General features: G+C 32.3%; 1 protein-coding gene across 11 annotated transcripts in view; it reads right to left on the bottom strand.

Annotated features, from left to right (window-relative positions):
- CNTLN (centlein) overlaps nt 1-24866 on the bottom strand; it is a 317280-nt gene that overhangs the window by 135547 nt on the left and 156867 nt on the right. For all 11 annotated transcript variants that reach the window (XM_049116145.1, XM_049116148.1, XM_049116152.1 and 8 more), the window contains 2 exons: nt 10319-10495; nt 8319-8444 (listed from right to left, as the gene is read on the bottom strand). In XM_049116145.1, coding sequence (XP_048972102.1) covers nt 8319-8444; nt 10319-10495 — 303 coding nt within the window. The remainder of the gene's footprint in view (nt 1-8318; nt 8445-10318; nt 10496-24866) is intronic.

The following is a 24866-nucleotide window of genomic DNA, read 5'->3' as shown; positions in this document are numbered from 1 at the left end:
CCTTGTTGTCAATTAGTACACATACCAATATTTATGAGCCAATTTTACAGAATTTTTTTTCTTTTTCAACAAAAGGATTTGTCCATACATAACACATGATTATTTTGTTAATTATAAATGCATATGTAATTGGTGTAAAAACACTAATCATAGTAAGATCAATGCTTCCACTCATGGACTCATGATTAGTTTAGTATAAAGCATAAGGATTACACAGGAGGGAAAAAAACTGGACCTAAATCTGAAGTAGCAGAGCTTGATCTTCTGGGTTATACTATACAGAATTGAAATGTGAGGGCTGGGCTTCATAGTCTTGAAGAGGTCATAAAAACATTACTAGGTTAGACAATTAAAGTCAACAATTTCTAAATGTTCTAAATAGAGTACATGAAGTAGGTCTTCATTTTTTGATATACCTACAAAATGAACTTATAAAGGCCAAATTTTCAGTTTTTAGAGGATGTATTTATACTACTTATGCATTGTGTTTCTCAAAGTAAATTAAGTAACTTCTTGAGTTTTTTAGCTATTGTGAATTTCAAATTTGTTTTTTAAACTTTTTATATTTCTATATGAAGGAACTTGCATACTTATTTAGTGGAGGTAACAGGTACTCTAATATTATAGTGAGGTGAGATGAGTAGACACATGACAGAAAAATCTGAATTTTGTTCTTGGAGCTCTTTCATGTTAGCTGCATAATCTTAACATTACTTAAATTAATTCCTTTTTCTGTAATATATGGAAAACAGCACAGAGATTTAAATCATGATGACTAAACTAAATGAGCGAATATACAGGTAAAGCCCTTGGCGCTGTGCTTGCCTTATAGTGGCACAAAGTAAAAGTCAGCTTCCTTCCTTTTCCTCTTCCCAGATATTAACTGGTGTCCTTATCATTAAGAAGCCAAATTCACAGTTTTCTGGGACCATCAACTTCTCATCTCAACAGTAAGATAATACAGTTTGTATTATTTAACAGCAATTCTACCTGTTTCAACAATATGGATATTTTATCATTCTACTTTGAATATAGGTCTAGTAGGATAACTTCAATAAAACTTTAAAGTAGTTACTAGAAAGTATTTGAGTTCTATGTGTACCAAGTGTCTGTATACCATCTGGAAATGAAAGTGCTTGATGAAAAAGTATGAGATTGGCATCACTTGAAAGGGATAATCACAAAAAAATGCTATCCTGAAGAGTTTTAGAAGATACACAGATCACAGGTACTGCAAACTTGCTAAAGAGAAGCATAGTTTAATACTATGGTTAAAAATTCAGGATACTGAATTGAACTTCGTTCATTTCAATTGAAGAACCATATATTAAAAGCCTATTACATGCAGAGTGTTGAGTGCTGATAAGAGTTCAAGTCTTGCTGATCAAAGTTAGTAAATTTTATCTTGACATTGCTGTTTAAATTCAGTATATACCAGTTTCTCCATCTTTAAAATAAAAGCTAATTATATCTCTCTTCCTCTAAGACCAATGACTGATTTAACCTTGACCTTGAATTTTCTCTATTGTTGGTAAACAATCCAAATATAACTTCACTTCTTTGAACAATAAGCTTTCTAATCTTAAATACGTGAAATAATTTAAATTGGGGAAACTCATAATTAATAATGTTACCTTCTTATAAATGAACATAAGTTCATTACGTTTATTAGGATTCCTTAAGAACTAATAAGACTTATTAGGATTTTAAACAGGATATATTATAAATTTATTAATAACCTAATTATAAGAAATGTACAGGTGTTAGAAAAGATTTATGTCAAAATACAATTTTCAAATATACATAGTTGAGTAGTTTGTCAAATTCTAATGGCTTTCTCTAATTATTCTTCATTGAATGAAATTCCTTCCCCACAAACTCTTACTTTACAACAAATTTCTTAAATATTATTACATACAAATCCAGTGTTTTGGAATCATTAAAAGTCTGTGTTAAGAGTCCCTACAAACTCTGAGTAAATAGAACCTAAAAGATTGTACAAGAAATAAAAATTAATAAAATGAGATATCCAGATATTTTCTGTTGCCTTTCACAAAAATCTTCTGTTAAATCAATGGAATGAATTGAGTTCCTTATTGTTAGTAACTAATGGTCATTATTTTAGCATTTTTCAGTACTGCCTCAGCAACTTTATCACTGAATTTATACCTAAGGTTTTCCCTAGTTCTCAAATAGAAATCAACTATCTTATGCAATTACACTAAAGATTAATACTCAATAAAAATTTCCTGAGATCTGTTCACTCACAAGGTGCCAGGCTCTTTACTAGGCAAAATATTTACTCAAAGCACCTCTTCTTCCTAAAACATTAGTGTAATATATTTAATATTAGCAAATAGTTTTGATTTTCCAATAGTAATTGAAATAGGTGGTTCCTTCCATTAAGTAGTGATTATAGAAAAGTAGTTTTAGAGATGAGCTTTCTGCTTTAATTTTACATGCTTCATAATTTACTACACCTAATGCTAGAGTGTTTACATATTTCTTATAAAATTATAAGATCTAAACCATTAAAAATTTAACTAGAGATTATCTGACAAATCAATTTGATAGTCATAATTTACAATAATTATTATTTTAAAATGCAGTTTCATGTACAGATTTGTCGTTTGCAAATGCTATTATCAAACTGTAATTTATGGGTTAAATTAGTCCTACAGATTATTGTTTTTTGGCCTGCTTCAGAAATAGACAAAATTTTATGGAAATGTAAATATATTTCCCTCTTCTAATGCAAGAATTGATTTAGCAGGAGTCTTTAGGCAATAGTTAGCTATCTCAAAAGAAATGTTTAGTGTGTAAAAAGAATAATCAAAAAATTTTTCATAATATTCTAACAAATACAAGTTAATAATAGTGTAGATTATGATTCTTTAAGTCCCACATAATAGCCTAAGTCAAAACGGTAGAACTCCATTTGGGAAATACTGTACCCAAAGATCTTACAATAAATTCAAATGTAAAGACTGAAGGATAATATAGTATCATTAATAACTAATTAATAACTAATATCATTAATAACTATATTTTTCTTAGAGGATACATCAAAATACCCCAAAGGCAGTCACTGAATTAGGTCTATATATTAGATCATTCAATAAAACACTTACTGACTACCTTCCCTATATTTTGCAATTAAACTAGCTAACCTAGAGACTCTAATTTCTGTGCATGAACAAGTATGAATGACTAAAACACTAGAAAATAGAAAATAGAAAGGTTGTATCAACTGATTTTCCTCAATGATATTTGCAATTCCACTTATGAGTCCATAAGAAAAAAAAATGATTCTTGATCTAATCTACTAGAGTTTGGCCAAAGGCTCCTTGACAGGCATAAGGCAAACTAAGAACATGAGTATTGTTAATAAAACAGTGGTTCAATCTTCACAGAATGATAGCAAAATTTTTTAAAAGTTTAAAAAAAAAAACCTTTTGGGCAGCCTGAGTGGCTCAGTGGTTTAGTGCTGCCTTCAGCCCAGGGTGTGATCCTGGAGACCTGGGACTGAGTCCCATGTTTGGCTCCCTGCATGGAGCCTGCTTCTCCCTCTGCCTCTCTCTCTCTGTGTCTCTCATGAATAAGTAAATAAAATCTTTAAAAAAGAAAAAAAAACCTTTTATAAAATACCAAGGATCCCATGGATGTTTAATTTCAGCAGAGTGTATAAAATTGAATGTATGAAGAATGCATATTAGAGCATTAAAAAGTAAGAGACATATAAACTAATTTCAAAGGACATACTGATTAAATGGCATAGAAAAGTGCTAATAGAATCAAGTTGCTAAATGCATTAAAGTTCATAAAGCAGAGATTCATGGCATTAGTGATCCCAAGGATAGTGAAGGATTTAATAAAGCTCTGATGCATTGCTTTCCAAATTATGCTTTATAAGTTGTTAGTACACTACATTTATGAAGTCAGGATTTAGAAATGGGTAGGATTTTTAAAATAATAGTTTTCATCTCTTCTATTACTATTGGCTCTTTTATTACAACTTTGACCACCCACCTTGAAAACATGTACAACTATTCACAAAAGTAAGCTAAGCAAGAGAATGTATTAATATTTTTACAAAATTCACCACTAGTATTGGAATAATATGCATGATTTACTGGTAATATAATAAAGCCATCATTTCAATATGCCAAAGTGCATCTATATATGTTCCATAGTGGTGGTTATCTGGTGAGGCTTATTTGTCACTCTCTCCCTTCAGTCCACCTTGGTGATCAACTTGGGACCCAAAGCTATCTACTGTGCCATGGAGCCTGTGTTTAATATAGTGTTTTCAACAGTATCTTCCATGGGACAAAAGTCTTTAGAAAATATTAATGGGTATAATATAATCAAATAAACTTGGGAAATAAGATATCTAAACATTCCTATAGATTCGGTATCTATACATTTCTATAGATTCATAATGCATACTGATATCTTAATAGCTCACAAAAAGTGAAATATTTTAATCCATTGCCTTTGATAATTGAGTACAGAATATTTTTCTCTGCCTTTTCATTAGCTTCTGGCAGAGCAGTGTCCAATACAATACCAATATGGGAAAGCCATGACAAAAATTCAACATGTATTAATGGGTAACAGTCAACAAATACAGCACCATGATCAACAAATGCATATTAAACATCATAAGAAGGACACCTGGGTGGCTCAGCAGCTGAGCGTCTGCCTTCAGCTCAGGGCATGATCCCAGGATCTGGGATTGAGTCCCATACTGGACTGACCCTTGTGAGAAGCCTGCTTCCCCCTCTGTCTATGCTTCTGCCTCTCTCTTTCTCTGTCTCTCATGAATAAATAAATAAATCTTAAAAAAAAAAACATAAGACATTGTTAGGGGGTGAAATGAATCCCCTCCAAAAAGATATGTTGGAATCTTAGCCCCTACTACCCAAAATGTGATTTATTTGGTGATAAGGTCTTTATAGAGGTAATGAAGTTAAAGTGAGGTCATTAGGGTGGGTCTTACTCCAACTGATTGGTGTCTTTTAAAAGGAGAAATTTAGACATAGACAGACACAGACACACATACACACACACACATCAAGGGAAGATGATGTGAAATATGAAGATATAGAGAGAATGCCATCCATAAGCCAAGGAATATCTGAAACTATGGGAAACCAGAAGAGAGAAATAGAACAGATACTCCCTCTCAGGTGTCAGAAGGAACTAATCCTGTCGACATCTTGAGTTTGGAACTTTCTAGCCTCCAGAACTTTGAGTCAATAAATTTCTGTTCTAAGCCAGCCAGTTTGTCATGACAGCCCTAGGAAATGAATATGGATATGTTATTAATCTCCTTCTAATCTTATATTCTCATATACTTGAGTAATACTAATAATACTAGTATTATACCCTAATTAAGCGATATATAGGAAGAAGTCTTCTGTCCTCACTAAATACGACTGGTATACTTACTAAAGTGAGACCATAAATAAAAAAGTATCCTGGGGGATCCCTGGGTGGCGCAGCGGTTTAGCGCCTGCCTTTGGCCCAGGGCACGATCCTGGAGACCTGGGATCGAATCCCACGTCGGGCTCCTGGTGCATGGAGCCTGCTTCTCCCTCTGCCTGTGTCTCTGCCTCTCTCTGTCTCTCTCTCTGTGTGTGACTATCATAAATAAATAAAAATTTAAAAAAAAAGTATCCTGGATCCAATCACTGTCTTTGGAGTTGCTTTTACTTTATAGGTTTATTTTTTACCCACTTCATTTGATAAATGCTCTTAATCATAGTGCTTTTTTCATTCAACTATTTTGCTCCTTTAAAATAAGAAATCCTTGGGACGCCTGGGTGGCTCAGTAGTTGAGTGCCTGCCTTTGGCTCAGGGCGCGATCCTGCAGTCCTGGGATTGAGTCCCACATTGAATCCCTGCATGAAGCCTGCTTCTCTCTCTGCCTCTCTCTCTCTCTCTCTCTCTCTCTCTCTCTCTGTGTGTGTGTGTCTCTCATGAATAAATACATAAAATCGTTAAAAAATAAAATAAGAAACCCTTTCCTACTAAAAGATAAGATATAATGAAAAAATTTGCGCACATTTTCCCCCTTACATTGCAAATTTGTGAAAAAAAACATACATTTGCAATTCATATTATCATCAACTGACTTGAAATAGGAATACAAAAAAAGTATAAATGAAGAAGAAATTGTATGAAGAAAGAGTTTTACTCTGAAAATAAACTTGAGGCCTCACCCAAAAGAGCTGTTATTAAGAGAAAGGAATGAAAAATTAATATAATATTTCTGAGGATCTTTATGAAAATAAAAATTCAAAAAGTGGAAAAAGATAGCTCTAAAAATGACCGAATTGCTCTACTCTTTCCTTCCCCAAACAAGGGACTGTCAAAGACTCACAGACTTTTGGGGGCAAATGAATGGAGATCTGTTATTATTGAATGGGATATGTGGTAGTTAATTTTATGTGTAACTTGACTGACCAAATATTTAGTTAATCATTATTCCTGGGTGTATCTGTGAGCATGTTTCTGTACAAAAGGAAAACATCATTCAGCATACCGAGTAAAGCATATTGCCCTTCCCAATGTGATACGCTTCATCCAAATCACTGAAGGCCTGAAAACAATAAAAGGCTGCATAAGAAAGATCTTTGGTCTTGTTCCTTTGGACTCAGACTGAGATTAGGACTAGAATTTACATCATCAGCTTCCTGATTTTCAGGCCGTTGGACCCAGACTGAAACTATACCATTGGGTCTCCTGATCTCCAGTTTCACAACTGTAGATCTTGGACTTCTCAGTCTCTATAATTGTATGACCCAATTCCTTATAGTAAATCAATCAATCTTTATCTCTCTTTCTCTCTCTCTGGATAGATAGATATTTCAACATAGATATAGGTACCTTTATCTTTCTTTCAGAGTAGCAATGTCTCATTAGGGAAGACTAAAGGGTTATATCCTATTGGTTCTGTTTCTCTGAAGAAACCAGATTAATATAGGATGTGAATTTCAAGAATTATGCAAAAGGAGGAAGATGATAAACTGGCTTGCTAAACGTGTTCTTAATATCTCGTGTGTACTCCCATGTTTACATTAAGATACTAGGTTCCAAGTGCTCATGCAGCATCTTCTTAACTAGGGTCTTGAATGATAGACACTTATCCTGTCTCCTGTTGTAAAGTTACTTGTTTGGCTAGCTGCATTGCTTAGTAAGTTGTCATTGAGTAAACAAATTAATGAGCAAATAACTCCAAGTGTGGGCCACCTGGCTGGCTCAGTCAGAAAAGCATGCGACTCTTGATCCTGGGGTTGTGAGTTCGGGCCCCACAATGGGTGTAGAGATTACTAAAATGAAATAAATAAAATAAATAAATAAATAACTCCAGGTGTATATATTTCAAGTAGGCTAAATGCTAGCAAGCTGATGTCATCAGATCATTTTATTTTTGGTAGATGATAGATGATAATCTCTGTCAATCAACAGATGATAATTTTCCTTTCTTTTAGCACTAACAGTCTAACTACATAAGTATAAATTAACTTAATGTTTAGTGAAAAGGCAGAAAAAATTATTAGTTATAGTTTAGGTTAACCATATCTCTAAACTATTTTATTCTATAGCACACAAAATGTAAGTTGAACCTTTTTCTCCCTAAGAGTAATCTATATTATATGACAAAGAATCTGGGCTTTAAATGTACTGGATTCTAACCACATATAAAACATTGGTGTTGTCATAAAATGTGTTAAAACTATTTGAGATTCAATTAAATGGCTAAATCTCCTATAGTGCAGGCCTTTGGGTAGTGGTGACTAATGAATGACAAGTTTAGCCACATTAAATTCAGAAAAAATAAAAGGTCTCAATATAGTCAAATGGAAAAAATAATGTACTTATCATTTTGACTACACAATTTTTCTATAAAGGACAATTATAAGTGACTTGAGCTAGGTGAGTATAATTTTTAACTCACTTTTCTTTTTTATATGTTTATCAGATATAAAGAACTATGAAAAATTCTCTACTTTGCTATAGTTCTATTTTTTGTCTCTGAAAAAGTATAAGAATTTATTCCCAATATTAAGCTAAAATATTCCCCAACAATTTTAAAGTCATGAATAAATATTTACATTCAAACAGCAAATATTTTGTTACTTTATGATCCTCAGAAATCTGAAAAACAAGGCCAACCAATGAGACACTTTTACACCTGTAATTAAATTCAGGAAAGATAAATGATAAGCAGTGATTTGTGAAGTGAATGTTTATTTTGGTATATCTTTATCTTTTTGAGGTTATTAATAAAAAAATGATTTAATGTTCACCTTTAGCTGTAGTGCCTTCTCTAAGTTTTCAATCTTTCTTTCAGCTTTCTTCAGATTCCTCAGCTCCTCTGAGTCTGTGAAAGAGCTCTTTGGGGACAAAGACCTTGAACGTTTCACAGGTGGTTCCTCGAGAATAAAACAAGGACATGGTTGAACTAGTTGGAACACTGGATTATGAAAGACATGCAAAATTAAAGAACAAGTAATTTTGAATACTAATAATGAATTATAAAAAAAATCCTGCATGGAATACCAGAGAAATAACAAGCGGAATTACCACAGTGCTACCGCTAAAGGTTTCTCTGTGACTCGTTAATGAGAATATTCATTTACATTTACATTGTTTCTTTCAGAATAATGATGTCCCATTAGGGAAGACTAAAGGGTTATAGACTCAGAAATGCAAGAAACCTCATTACAAAGGAGGGGATAGAGGCTGGTCTAATTGCTCTATAAGGGTCCAAGGTTACACTTGATAGGACAACCAGAAACAAGAGGGAAAGGATTTTTTTCCCTTTGAAATAGTTTAACACACTGTGAAGTTGAAGGAACAATATGCTTGAGGAATATAAATACAACAGACAGTAGATCTTATACCATAATGACCATATGGTCATTAACTATAATGTGGCTAACTAGAGACAAGAATGTGTGTTTATATTATGTACAGCTTCATATACCAATCTGGAGAAAGAATATGTGAAAGCAACTATTAAAAGCTGGGCAACATATTGTTCATACTTACTACATGTCCTTATGAAAAAGAAAGAAAATTTCATTCCAAATATCCCTCTCATTTTCTTGACTTTTGTTAAAAGCAACAAAACATCAGAGTGGTACATTTTTTAAATTCAGCAATGTAGCAAGCAACCAAATTAGGCCATATAATGTATCTCAATTTTAGGAATGTTTTCTTTCATTTAAATAAAGCTCAATACTTTAGAAACTATTCCAAAATGGCAAGAAGTGTATCATGAATGCAGTTATGTTTAAATAAATAAACCTATATACATACATAAAGCTCATTCTTCTGAAAATTACTAATAACCTTAGAGGGAGTAAATAAGACTATAATAAAAACATGAGTCTATTTTTAAATACTTCCTTTACTAAGACAGTTCTACTCATAGGAAAAAATGGAAAGAACTAAAAACAAGTATCTTGAAAAACACTTTTCTGTTTATAAAAACATTATTTTCTACTGCTAAAGTAACAAATGTGAGAAAAATATATCTAAAGTTCCTTACTTTTTATTTATCTGAGATAACATATTGATAGTGTTACATAGTAACATATTTACAATGTAATATAAAATTTTTATTTTGCTTAGTATGTTTTGCAGCATAACAGGAATATATACTATAGTATATATACTGTAATACAAATGCTACAAAAAGGAAAAGCTAACATTAATAAACATTTGATTAAAAAATTCTTATTTTTCTGTTGCTACACCTTTAAATCCAAAATTATATAATTGTATAAATTAACGTTAAATTCCACTTTATAGCTTATATCCAAATAGGCAGTATTTTAAATATCATATCTGAATGAAATAGAAACATTAAGATATATATTTCTTTTAACAACTATATTACTTTAAAATGATTTTTTACTTCAATTAACTTATCTATAGATTAGATATATGAGGGATACTTAATAAACCTTTAAAATTTTTTTAATTTATTTAAATTCAATTAACATATAATGTATTATTAATTTCAGAGGTAGAATTCAGTGATTCATCAGTCTTATATAACACCTAGTTTAGCAAAACTTTTTAACACAGCTATACTACTAATCTAATTAAGTTAGGAATATATTAGTCTTTAAAAAGGGAAAATTCTCTATTTACAACAATTTTTTATCAAGCATTTGGCACATAATGTTTTTCAAAGCTTCCAGAAATATAAGCAGAGAAGTAAATGCTGTTTTTTAATTTCATCGCTTGCTTTGTCAGCCTCACCTGACAAATTCACGAAATGACAAAATGTCCCTACCTTATGTTTTCCTTCAGTACTTGTCCAGATGCTGTTCTCTAAGGAACCCTTATTGGTAGATTTGCTCTCTGACAGTTTTTCATTTGCTATTTTTAGTTTCTCCTGTAAATACTCAATTTCAGACTTCTGTGAGACCATTAAAGTTTCTAAGCTCGATAAAGATGGCCGTTGAGATACCTATTTTTAAAAAGTATATTGTGTAAAAACATATGCATGTTTGTATGTTATTTATAGATGTGCAAATACACATAATATTATTATATTATATAAATAATAAGTACTCAAAGAAGGAAAATTTCATTTCAATAATAAACTATAAACTAGCATTAGCTAAACTTCTATCATCCTAGTAGAATGGTATTTTTCTTTTTTTTTTTTTTTAGAATGGTATTTTTCAATAAAATAACCAAGAGTCTGTATAAATATTTTCATAAATATACTGCCACACAGATTTACAGGAGAAAAAAATTACAGCATGGTTGCATGAAACATACCACTCATCTATAAAATAATTATTTAAAAAATATGATTACACACATATGTATTTCCTCCTGAAATACTCAATCCACCATTTGATCACCAAGAGTCATGCAATACCACTGAATATAAACCTGGGAAAAGGAAACCAAGAGCACTATAAGTCTAATTATCTTTCAATGTATCATAATTTAATAACTCACAAAACACTGATACTTTTAAACTCAATACAATCCACTGTATTCTCTTTTGAAATGTATTACTATGTCAGTTAACCTGCTAATGGTAAGCACCACATTATAATGACAAAAAAAATATCAGAAAAATTAAGCATGTAGGATACCTTCAAGAAATGTTAGTTCATAAAAACCAGCATTCTGTGAAATTCTACTACTATCTTAACTGATTACATTTGAGGCCACTAAAACCTATGCATATATCAAATTTGAAATTAACCATTCCACTTACAAAAAACAAAAACACTAAATCATAATAAAACAAAGTTTTGGTTGATTTCCAGCAAAGACAATCAAATCTCAAAATTCTAATATTGGATATAAAACTAGTAGCCCTGAAAATAATTTCGTTTAAAATGTGGAAAACCCTACCCATCCTAAATGATATTCCTATGGGCTATCAGAAGAAATACATATGTTTAACTTTTCTGAGCCAACAATGGAAAATAATCACTCTTTTCCAGTTTTAAATATTTTCTTTAAGGAATAGGCAAAATTGTCCTAACTTCTAATTATTAGAAGAGAGGTCATCCTTGACTTATTTATATTATCACACTTTTGTCTATTTAAAACACTTGATTTGTTTCCCAACATTCATTCTATTATACGGCTAAATATCTTCCTCAGAACTATTTATATTGTACTCTTACCACACCTACCATACATTAAATACTTACTTCATTACTTTTCTTTAAATATCAAATTAAAATGCTTCAAGTACTTTTATTCCAAACCCTAAATGATTTTGCCCTATTCTTTCCTCCTACTTTTAATCACCATATTACTATTATTTACTTCACTTTTCCTCCTATCATACAAGCGAATTTATGATGTTTATAACTATTTCCTTTGGCTAGGCCACCTATCTAAACAGTGTTCAAAAGCCACCTGCTCTTATCCAGGTTCCTTTAAATACAATTATTAGGAATATACTAATCTCATCATTTACCAAATAAATTTTAAATAAGTTGTTCAAGGTCAAACAAAAATTTAGAATAAAATGGAAATAACATAACTTTAGTTTTACTGGTATATCCAATAAACAATCCCATGTTCTTTAAGTGAGTTTTCACAAGTGAGTTTTCTAAGTTATCACTGAATTATAATGTAGTAGATAAGAATGTAAAAATAGGAATATTCAGTCAAGAAGCTGTAATGATAAATAATTCAAATACTCATGAAGATATTAGAAATGCTCCAACTGTGGATACTGTCATCATCTTAATAAAGAATTTATATTTAGGCAATATTTAGGCAACAGTCCTTCAAAATTCTTCAACAAACAATAACAGAACTTCAAAAATAAAATACTATGAAAGTACTGATTAACTCAAATTCATATAGGAGTGGGAAAGATGATGTAAGTAAATAAATAAAATGGGTTGTGTTTACTATATTTTAAAATCACAGCTTTAGAATTGATTCAGTGGAGATACTTTGTAGACATATTGCACATGTATAAGATTGTTTCCCTCCAGAAAAAATATTATGCATGCTCCCATGGTTTTTAAAATCTGACCTTCTCCCTCTCTTGTTTTATCACTTTTGCAGGAGATATATGCACAATAAGTATTTCACACTTTTCTTAATACTACCATTTTTCAAAGCATAGGTAAAATGAAATGTCCAATGACACTCGGCCTCACCTAAGGACACAAGGAGGGTTTTTGTGGCAGTAGCTACTCAGCTCCAGTTAATTGTTTTCCTAGAGGAATGAATGTGGCCCACTGCTGCCAGAGCTACTGATTTTTCAAAAGAAGTAAGGAATTAGGAATTCTAAAGAAAATCCCCTAATTTTAAAATGTTGACTAGACTCCATTTATATGACTCCTGTATTTTGAGAACATGGTTGTGGATATATAAACTGCTATAAAAGTTCTAGGGAGGGGATCCCTGGGTGGCTCAGCAGTTTGGCACCTGCCTTTGGCCCAGGGCGCGATCCTGGAGTACTGGGATTGAGTCCCGTGTTGGGCTCCCAGCATGGAGCCTGTTTCTCCCTCTGCCTGTGTCTCTGCCTCTCTCTCTGTGTGTGTCTATCATGAATAAATAAAGAAATCTCAAAAAAAAAAAAAGTTCTAGGGAAATTCTGAAATATGCATAAAAGCACATAAAAATGTGACTTTGGCTTAGCACTCTAGTCGTGCCAAGAGTTGATACAGAAAGATATCCATGATATTAAATGAGAAAAGTAGGTTACCAAAGAATATATTGTATAGAAATAGATTTTGCCAAACAGGCGTGGGAAAAAAAAACCCTAAAATGTTTTAGTGTTATTTCTAAATAGAACAATTATATGTGAATTATTTTCTTCATAGTTATTTGAATTTCCTTAAGTTTTACAATGAACATGTCACTAAATGTTTTTCAAAATGTAAATTCTTTCTTCAAATAAAAGGAATAAGATTTGAATATAAAATCTTCAGAATTTATAGGAGAAATAGAAATGAAACTCTTTCTATAATCTCATCCCTTATAATTTGCTGGTGCTAATTTTGGGCAATATTACCAAGACATTAAAAATGAAAGGAAAGCCATTATAATTCTGCCTTTTAACCTTCTTTTCAAAGTTAGTAGACTTAATTTTTAGGAACAGTTTTATACTTACAGAAAATCTAAGCAAATGCTATATAGAGTCCTATACCCCCCCTCCACTCCCACCCATCCAGGTTCCTCTTAATATCAACATCTGAGATTATTATGGTACATTTGTTACAAGTAATAAACCAATATTCAAAATTATTTTTAACTAAAGTCCATAATGCATTGAAATCTCCATAATGTTTACATAATGTCCTTTTTCTGTTCCAGGATCCCACCCATGATACCACATTACATTTACTTGTCCTGCCAGCATCTCTTGGTTGTGACAGTTTCTCAGACTTTATCTACTTTTGATAATACTTGATAGTTTTGATGAGTAGAATGATATTCAGGTGCACTGTTGCACACTCCTCGATTGGAATTTGAGATTTTCTCATGATTAGACTGGGGCTATGAGTTTGGGGAAGGAAGATCACAGAAGTAGAGTACCATTTTCATTATATCATGTCAAGTTTACATAGTATCAACATGGTTTAATCCTTGATGTTGACCTCCATAGCATAAAGTAGTGTCTTTCAGGTCACCCCACCATCCCCCACCTATACTATATTCAGTGTGCTTTGTGAACTATGTATAATATGTGAAAACATGTATATCTTTACTTGTCATTATCCTTTCAAGTGCTGCTTTGAAGGCTTCACAAAATCAAGACAACCAGCATCCCTGTCTGGGAAAGTTCATTCTATATATTGTCCTTAAAATCCTAGAATCTTTGGGGGCACCTCGGTGGCTCAGCTGGTTAGGCATTTGCCTTCAGCTCAGGTCATAATCCCCGGGGCTTGGGATTGAGCCCTGTATCAGGCTCCCTACTCAGTGGGGAGCCTACTTTTTCCTCTCCGTCTGGTCCCTCCCTCTACTGATGTTCTTGCTTACTGCTCTAATCAATCAATCAATCTTTAAGAAAAAAAAATCCTAGAATCTTTGAAAAGTTTCATTTTCTTGCTAAGAATTATTACTATTGTATCAGTGGTATTTTTCCTCTAATATAAAAAATTCTTATTTACCCTTATAGTTTACAGTCTTAAGAGATAATGAATGATAGGGCCCCTGGGTGGCTCAGTGGTTGAGAGTTTGCCTTTGGCTCAGGGCATGATCCAGAGTCCTGGGACCGAGTCCCACATCAGGCTCCCTACAGGGACCCTGATTCTTCCTCTTCTTATGTCTCTGCCTCTCCCGTGTCTTTCATGAATGGATAAATAAAATCTTAAAAAAAAAATAAAAAATTTAAAAAAAATTTTAAAGAGACATAATGAATGGTATGGTGCTAGACCACCATTAACATCAAGAGTTAATCTTGATGAACTCTCAAAGTAATCAGTGGAGTATGTGTCCAAATGCCTCCAACTGAAAATATCTTTAAATTGAGCATTATTAATATGTAATTTCTGGGCAGTCCAGGTGGCTCAGCGGTTTAGTGCCGCCTTCGGCCCAGGGTGTGATCTTGGAGACCCGGGATAGAGTCCCACGTCAGGCTCTCCACATGGAAGCCTGCTTCTCCCTCTGCCTGTGTCTCTGCCTCTCTCTCTGTGTGTCTCTCATGAATAAATAAATAAAATATTTTTAAAAAATATGTAATTTCTTTTTCACATTGATCCACAGAGGTAATTTTGATCAAAAAAGTCCTGTAGAAGATGTACAGTAGAAAAGGGGCAGGGAAAATACATTACATGTTGTCATATTACTATTAAGAATTTGCGGGATCCCTGGGTGGCGCAGCGGTTTGGCGCCTGCCTTTGGCCCAGGGCACGATCCTGGAGACCCAGGATCAAATCCCACATCGGGCTCCTGGTGCATGGAGTCTGCTTCTTCCTCTGCCTATGTCTCTGCCTCTCTCTCTCTCTCTCTCTCTCTCTCTCTCTCTCTCTCTGTGACTATCATAAATAAATAAAAAAAAAAAAAATTTAAAAAAAAAAAAAAAAAAAAAAAGAATTTGCATTAATTTCAAGCAACATCATATAGCATTATATATTAGAGGCTGAGTAAATAATAGCTAATAAATAGAAAATTATTTCAAAGTTATAATGATCACAAAGAATTCTAAGTTAAATTGTTTTCCCTTATTGGTTAAGTTTTAATTAAACATATTCATTTGTTTTCTACTACATTAAAATAATAGTTACTATCATTTAGTGAAAAAATATTGAGGTCCTAGCTGTAGATAAGCATTTCACACATATTATCTTGCTTATTTAAGAAATTTATAAATTCCAAACCTGTTAATACATAATGTAGCCTACTATAAAACAAAAACATTTAAAAGGCATGATACTTTAGCAAAAGAAAGAATTTCTCCTAAAATAATCTCACTGAAGATTAAACATGCATTAAACATACACATGTGCTTAAAATCTATAATATGTGTGTGTATATAAAATATCTAACCTGGGTACATATGTGTCAGAGAAAATGACATCTTGCAAAATTGTTCTCAAAAAAAAAAAAAAGAAAGAAAAATTGTCCTCTGAAAATGAACTCAAATCCTCTTGAAAAGAGACATAGTATAAAAGTATAGAATACATGTTAAAAAGTATATGTGTGTATATATATATATATATATATACTTCTTATATATATATAAAATCCTAGAATCCTAGGAATATATATATATATATACACACACACAAAATCTTCTAATGAAATGCCTGAATCTCTACAAAACTTGACATTTTATTTAAAATTGATTTTAGAAAAGCAGCAACAGGGGCACCTGGGTGGCTCAATGGTTGAGCATCTGACTTTGGCTCAGGTTGTGATCCCAGGGTTCTGCGATTGAGTCCTGCACTGGGTTCCCCGCAGGGGCCTGCTTCTCCCTCTGCCTGTGTCTCTGCCTCTCAATCTCTGTCTTTCATGAATAAATTAAAAATATTTAAAAAAAAGAAATAGAGAAATATATCTACTGCCAATTTATAAAACATTGTTAGCTGAGTCATCCACCACCTGAAAATGGATAACTTTAATAACAGTCACATTATATTTAAAAAAGAAAAAAAGCAAGTCAACATAACATCATAAATTAAGATAGTCTTATTATGAAAGTTCACAAATGGAATTAGGTATACTGGTTTAAAATCATACCTCACTTTTAGAAAGACTACCAAGTTGAGAATAAATGACTAATATTTAATAATAAAACTCAGTACCCAATTTTTAAAATTATAAATATCTGCTTTTCTTCCATCCACTCACTTTTAACCAAAATATCCTTTGAATGCATTTAGAGATCACAAAATATAATGAAATTATTTGCTACATTTAAGCTATCACCATCTCCTCTCATAAACACCATCTGAATGTCGTTATAGTGAAATTCAGTACAATAAAGTGGTCAAATTAAACTTTCCTTTAGTATCTAAACACTTGTGTGGGACAGCCAAATTAGTAAACATAAGAGGGAAATATCTAATTTCATAACTTTTAACTACTTCTATACACCATATTTAATTAGTGAATGGGTTATAAATGGGTGCTCTGTTGACTGACAGTAACATTCAGTGAATGACAACTCTCTATGTTACAAAATTGAGCAACCACAAGCTGTTTCTTTTATGTAAATATCACACTACACTAACAAAAATTAGTGATATTTACATGTCATAAAAGACTGTTTAGAGTGTTAACTCTGTAAAATACACATTGACGGCAGATTCTAACCCCAAGAGTAAACTAAATCCTGGGCTCACTTAAGAAAAAGAATGGAAAGACTAAGTGATTTGCCTGCAGATTTGGGGTGTTTTTTTAAAATACAAAACTGAGCACAAGTTTTTCCAGAAAGATATTATATGCCTCACATTCTGTCAGAATTTACAAATCTAAATATTTAAAGTATATCTGTTAATGGTGTCTTAAAATGAATTTCTAGATTCAAGCAAATAATTTCCTCTTCGGCATGTCTCTAAATATGGAACTTTTTGGTGCAATCCGTTACTTACTATAATATGTACTCTAAGTTTTGTAAACATTTGACACTTATGTCACCAGTAAAAGAACCAAAATTTGTGCACTAAAGGTATAAGCAAGGGACTATGCTTGTTATGCATTATCATCTCTATACATTAAAACCTCAATCATACTCAAACAAATTCACTAAAGTGTGGTTTTCAATCTGCTAACTATGCATTCCATAATAGCCTGTAATTATTAAAAACTGACAAGAAAGCTACGCCACCTGTGTTTATGTGAAGCCAGGTAATGAAAAAAACAACAACGCTGTCATCACCTCTCAATTCCTGATTGCATTATCAAAACTGTAGCCGAGTTTGGCATCTGGGTGTGACCTTGTTAACTGCTAGGGTAATTAAATTTATTCTATTGGGAAAAAGGATGATAAATTATTAGCAAGAAGATTTTGTTCACATTTTATTAAATTGGCCTGTCAAAGGGTTGGCCAAATTATCAAGGGCCTCATTTATTGGAGGCCAGCCATATTGCCACATCTGTTACAATTATTTATAATTTCAGCAGTTGAAAACCAACTGAGTTAGGCATCCGCCATGTAAAGTAATTTACAAATTATCTGATGAGGGAGTGTTTTAGCTTCTCCCTCATTTCTAGCCAGCAGAAAGCCGCGCTGTAATTACAGAACACGATTAGGTTCTTTGGGGAACTTATCTTGCACTCATAGCCATAGTAAGATGCAGCAAGAACATATGGAGGAGCTTGTGCTTCTACTCCCTGAAGCTCGTGACCCGCCTGCCGCTGAGCCCTTGAGTTGAATTTGAATGAGAGTGCCATGGCTAATGTTCTACACATGCACCATTTATGCCACAAAACAAATCGGATCACTGTTAATTATGAAGCAGCTATAATCAGGCCTTCACATCTGTGTAATGTGAAGCGCAGTAGGCTGTATTCCAATAATGTATGACTACCTTTGGGTCGCAAATTGCGAGCCATATTGCCTCAGTAGTAGTTACTGAATTCAAAGTAACTCCTTTGATAAAAGCCCATCACATGGATATTTTTATCCAGCTTTATAAAAAAAAAAAAGAAAGAAAGAAAGAAAGAAAGAAAGAAAGAAAGAAAGAAAGAAAGAGTAAACCTACAAGCCTTTCTTTATCAGCTATTGACCAGAACAGTTAAAGCATATGGCACAAGTTCATTAATGAACAACACAGAGCACTCTAATTTAATGAAACCACTTGAGCCATAAAAATCAGATTTAGTTAATTCCCTGTTTCCCATTTTTTTCACATCTAGCCTAAACCTAGGATCTACTTAATATTACAAGTTATCAAGATACAAAATATATGTTTTACAAATTTACACAGAATATAAAAACGCCCATACTGTACTATTAATAATCTTTAAAAAGAAAGGCAATAATAGGGTTTTTTGTTTTACAAATTGAATTTCATCACAAATCTCATCTAAGAATGCATAAACTATTTGTTTCTTAGAAAGTGAAGCCTAGCAGCTGTATTCTAACAAAAAATTGTCTTTATTCCATGAGAAATCTTTCTGTGAAAAGGCAACTAAACAAGCTGCACCCAGATGGCAAACCAGCTACAGTTTAATTAATCCACTAAAAGCCATTCAGATTTCAGTAAGGGTAATGTAATTTTGAATAATAGTAGGGAAAAAAATCACTAAAACATTCTTAAGTTTTATTATAGCAGCAAGAGAAGTGCCACTATAGAGTAGTTAAAGGTGAGTTGCAGTTTCCATTATATATGCTAAATTTCTAGATTTTAATATCTTGGGCTGTTTCATTCTGCTTGGAACTTAAAGCAGGCTTAAAATATCAGTATATCTATTGAAGTCTTCCCCCAGTTTAAGAAGAAATAGCTTATTTTTCTTGCAAGGTAGTGAAGCTGTATGATTATCACAAGTTCAAATTTTGTGAATATAATACAGAAAGAGTTTTACAAAAAAAATTTATAGTTAAGACTTACAAAATAATGACTTCAATTTTTCTTTTAAATAAAAAAGTTCATTTATCAAGGCTAAAAACCATGACATAGAATTATTTTATGGGTTGTTTTCTTCTAAAGGTTGAATAAATAGGAAACTGTTGAGAGATTATTTCCCATATATTTCTGTGGCCATGTCTACATATACAAATGTATTAAAAATATAAACATTGAGAATAATTAAATTAAAGCAGTTTTCACTTAAGTGAAAACAATGCTGCCGAGTAAGTCAACTTTTCAAAATGAGTTTATATATATATTCCAAGTTAGTTAAGTGTGAAATAAGATGGTGATAAACATAAATACATCATATATAACACAGTCCTCATATATTAAAAATTATTTTGATGCTGTAACAGGAAGATACTCAAAGAAAGTTCATGATTGATATTCTTCCATGTTGAAAATGGGGGAAAAAAGTATAACTGAAACAATAATAAGGTAAAAATTATAAAAAGAAAACCAATTATTAATGTTAGCATATGTCTCAACTACAGTATGACAAGGTTTAGCAGCACTTTGAGCCTAAGTTCAGGTAGTACAATCTGATCTCTGCCAACTGAGAAAGGAAAATACTTTAGCTGATGCCAATTAGCCACTACCAATACCAGACCTCCTGACTGGCAAGAAAACAAAGCTAACTAATACTGATATCCTTTTCTCCTTTGCTGTGCTGGAAAATTCCACCAAATCAATTCAACACTGCTAAAGAAAAGACAGAAATTTTTAGTACACATCTAAGTACTCCACATCACAATTAGATAATTCCTTGCAAAAGTTGATTCTTCAATGCTCCTATCTCCTACTTACTGGAATTGTTATCAAAGAATACTTGATCATTGTGAGATAGTCTAAACGGGTTTAGAGTAGGATATGCATTTTTTCATGTATTCATTCAATAAGCATTTATTGAAATTTAAATACTAATCACTTATGGGAGTGGGAGATACAGACTTCCAGTTATGGAATGAATAAGCCACAGGAATAAAAGGTACACCGTAGGGAATATAGTCAATAATACTGTAATAGTGCTGAATGGTGACAGATGGTAGGTGCACTGTGATGAGCACAGCTTAAGGTACAGAGATGTTATATCACTATGTTGTATACCTGAGACTAATGTAACATGTCTCAACTATACTCAAATTAAAAAAAAAACAAACAAACACAAAACATCATAGCCTATGGCAGTTGGTTGTACATACTTAAAACGTTAACCATAAATGAATAAATAAATAACCAACCTACAAAGTAAATAAATATATCAAATAGCCTTCTGTGTATCACCAGGCCACGCAGGTCTCTAGTCACAGTAATGATGGTACTTACTAACCTTAAGCCTCAAGGACAAGGACTATACCTTGTATAATTTTGAATCCATTGTGTCTAAAACAGTAGAGTCTAAAATAAACATTTGAAAGATGAAAAAAAAAAACCCTCACCAACAAAAAAAAAGGTTCTATTCCTATCTTAAGGAGTCAAAAACCGTTTTTAAACATTTAATCCTATTGCAATGAAATGGTAATTGTATAAGCAGTTTACAAATTTATATACTGTATGTTTCCAACTACATAAAATACATATTCTCCATTTTCTTTGTATACTCATACACACACAAAGCCACATGTAGGGCTCAAGACTGAAAGCACACCTGGGGTCTGATACCAGGCCTGCCTCCTGAGATCTTCTACCATCATTTGGACTGACAGCAAGGCCAAGCACTGGGCCTAATATCTAGTTTCCTTACCTCTCCTCACATCAACCTACAGATTTATAGAAGAAACCACTGGCACAGATCTCTCTATCCCAAATACACAACCTGCTACCACTACCTGCCTTAAATTCACTGGAACTAATCTCATTAGGCCTTTTATTATGATCAATGTGGGTCACCATAAGAGCCCTAAGTCTTGTGTCAATTTTTATGAAATTATATAACAGGCCAATTTCCTTCATAAAGAGATTCAAAAGATAAAATATCAGTAAAATGAATAAATTAGTTTATAAAGGATTAGAAATGCCTCAGGCATCAAAAGATAAAAAATTTGATAAAATTTATCACCATTTATATATGATATTAATCAGGTTCCTTAAAGTGATAAAAGAGTATCTATAAGAAACTTATGGCTAACTTCCTTATTCAAGGTGAATATTCCCTTTAAAATTAAGAAAAGGACAAGGACACTCACTCTTAGCACTTCCAATGAACTTTTGTATGGTAAAATGTATAAACATTGGTATAACATATTAGGATTTTTATTTCCTGTGTTGAGGATGAGGAAAAAGAAGAATACTCTTACACTATTGGTGGGAATGCAAACTGGTGCAGCCACTCTGGAAAACAGTATGGAGGTTCCTCAAAAAGTTAAAAATAGAACTACTCTATGATCTAGCAGTTATTCCACTGGGTAGTACATTATACCCAAAGGATATAAATATACATATTTGAAGGGGTACATGCCCAGATCAACAGGTGAATGAATAAAGAAGATGTGGAATATATATACAATGGAATAGTACTCAGCCACCAAAAAATGAAATCTTGCCATTTGCAATGACATAGATAGAACTAGAGTATTATGCTAAGCTAAATAAATCAATTAGAGGAAGACAATTATCATATGATCTCACTCATATGTGGAATTTAAGAAAACAGATGATCATAGGGAAGAGAGGAAAAAAATAAAACAAGATGAAATCAGAGAGGGAGACAAACCATAAAAGACTCTTATAATCATAGGACACAAACTGAGGGTTCCTGGAGGAGAAGGAGGATGGGGAATGAGACAACTGGGTGATGGGCATTAAGGAAGATATGTGTCATAATAAGAACTGGGTATTATACAACTGATGAGTCACTGACCTCTACCTCTGAAACTAGTAATACAATATATGTTAATTAATTGAATTTAAATTAAAAAAAGAAAATAAATAAAATGAACTGGTAAACTAAACATAAATAAATAAATAAATAAATAAATAAATAAATAAATAAATAAATTCTAGTTAGTTAACATATAGAATAATATTGGTTCAGGAGTAGAATTTAGTGATTCATCACTTACATATAATACCTAGCACTCATCATAACAGGTTCCCTCCTTGCTTGTGGCCCATCTGCCACCCACCTCCCTCTATTACTGTGGTTTTAATCTGTATTTCCCTGATACTGAGTGATGTTGAGTATTTTTTCATGTGATTGTTGACCATTTATTTATCTGTCTTCTTTGGAGAAATGGCTATTCATGTCTTCTGTCCATTTCTTGATTGCATTGAAAACTAACTAGAATTTAAATAAAAATCTGGAAAAAATAGGATTTTTAAAGCAAAAGTAAAACTGGGAGACTACACAGAAAACCCAGAGGAATCTATAAAACAAATTAATAAGAGATAAGAGGGTAGCTGGATATAAGATAAACATTTAAAAAACAATTATATCGCTATACACAAGAAAGAAAAATCTAATAAAAAGACAAGTAGCTAAAATAGCAACAAAAATGTAAGCTACTCAGAATCTAATAAGAGAGAGTAGCTATTACATATCTAATAATGAGATATAAGACCTCTATGGATAAAACTATAAAACATTTAAAAAATGCATTAAAGAAGACCTAAATTGAAGTATATATAGCATATTTAGGAAAAAAATATTTAAAATGCTAAAAATGTCATTTCTTCTCAAATTAATCCTCACAAGATTTTTTAGGGAACATGATAGATGATTACAACATCATACTGAAGAGCAAAAGATCAAGAATATCTAGAGCAGATCTAAGAAGAATAAACTGAAGAGATCTATCATATCAGATATCAAGACTCATCATGAAGCTATAATAACAAACAGTGTTGTTATTTCAGAGATTTAAAAAAAGTTACTCAACACAACAGAATATAGAGCCTAAAACAGACCCACTTAAATATGGACACATATTTACATGAAATAAAAAATGTCAGAGGAGGAGTGCTTGAGCAGCTTAGTTGTTAAGTCCAACTCTTTGATTTCAGTTTAGGTCATGATCTCAGGGTTGATACTGAGCCTCCTGTGGGGCTCCTCGCTGGGTATGGAGACTGCTTAAGATTCTCTCTCTCCCCTTACCGCCCCCCACCTCCTTTTTTTCCTTTGGAAAAAAATCCAAAGGAAGCAATGCAGATCACTGAGAAAAGGAGTGATTATTAGCATGATAACCAGTGTTGAAACAGATATTCAGATTAAAAAAAAAAACTAAATTGAATATTTAGTTCTTTATTTTTCACAATAAAGAAAAATCAACCCCACATAAAGACTTACATGTGGAAGTCAAAACTATAACACTTTAGATGAAAATATAGGAAAATATCTTTTGAGTTCAGGATAAGGTCAGATTTCTTAGACAAGATACAATAAGCACAAAGTTTACGAGAAAATAATGAGAAATTCAAGTGTATTAAAATTAATAAACATTTTTCAAAAGACACCATAGAATATTTGAAAAGACAAGTCACAAGCAAAAAGATATTTGCAAAAATTCTAACTGAAAGCTGAGACTGCTGGCTGATCTCTAAACTCACTTCCTCTTTTTGGAAATGGACATATACTTTCCAATAGTTGGGGGTTCATATTTCCCAATTTTCTTTGCAATTCTTTGAATCAATGCTGACAGAAGTAGTATGTACCACTTTGAAGGCTTATTTATAAAAACTCCTTAAATATGACTTCTCTTTTCCCTTCTTGTTGGCTGGAGGAGACATGATTCCAAGACAACTTTGATAGCCATGTTGAAAGCTAATGGATCCAAAGGATGAAAGGAGCCTAGATCTCTAAATCACTTTCAATTTAGAAGTTGAAAATCCAAGTAATACCCATATTGGACTGTAATGTAAATAAGATATAAATTATTTTAAACCACAGAGATTTGGGTTTTATGTAATACAAAAGCTCTCATAATAACAAAAGATTAGTATCTAAAACACGGAACTTCAACAAAAAGACAAACATTCCAATAAAAAGGAGAGCAAAAGACACAAATAGGTATTTTATGTAAAATAAACATAAGATGCTCAAGCTCATTAGAAATCAAAGAAATATAAACTGAAACCAGAATGAGATACTATTTTTTCCTTTTTTAGAATGTAACTAAGAAGTCTATAATTAGAGACAGCAACTTTGGCAAGCAATTTGGCATTTTCTTGTAAGCCTGAACATCGGCATATCTATGACCACCAATTTTACTCTTAACAATATATCTGAGAAAAAGTCTTGCACATGTGGATATGGACACATGTACTACAAAGTTCACAGTAGCAGTGTGTAAAAACTCCTAGAGCTAAAAAAATTAAAACAAAAAA

This window comes from Canis lupus, chromosome 11, assembly GCF_003254725.2.
Source record: "Canis lupus dingo isolate Sandy chromosome 11, ASM325472v2, whole genome shotgun sequence".
Lineage (NCBI taxonomy): Eukaryota > Metazoa > Chordata > Mammalia > Carnivora > Canidae > Canis > Canis lupus.
The sequence above is the reverse complement of the archived record's forward strand: the minus strand, read 5'-3'. Positions and strand labels throughout refer to the sequence as shown.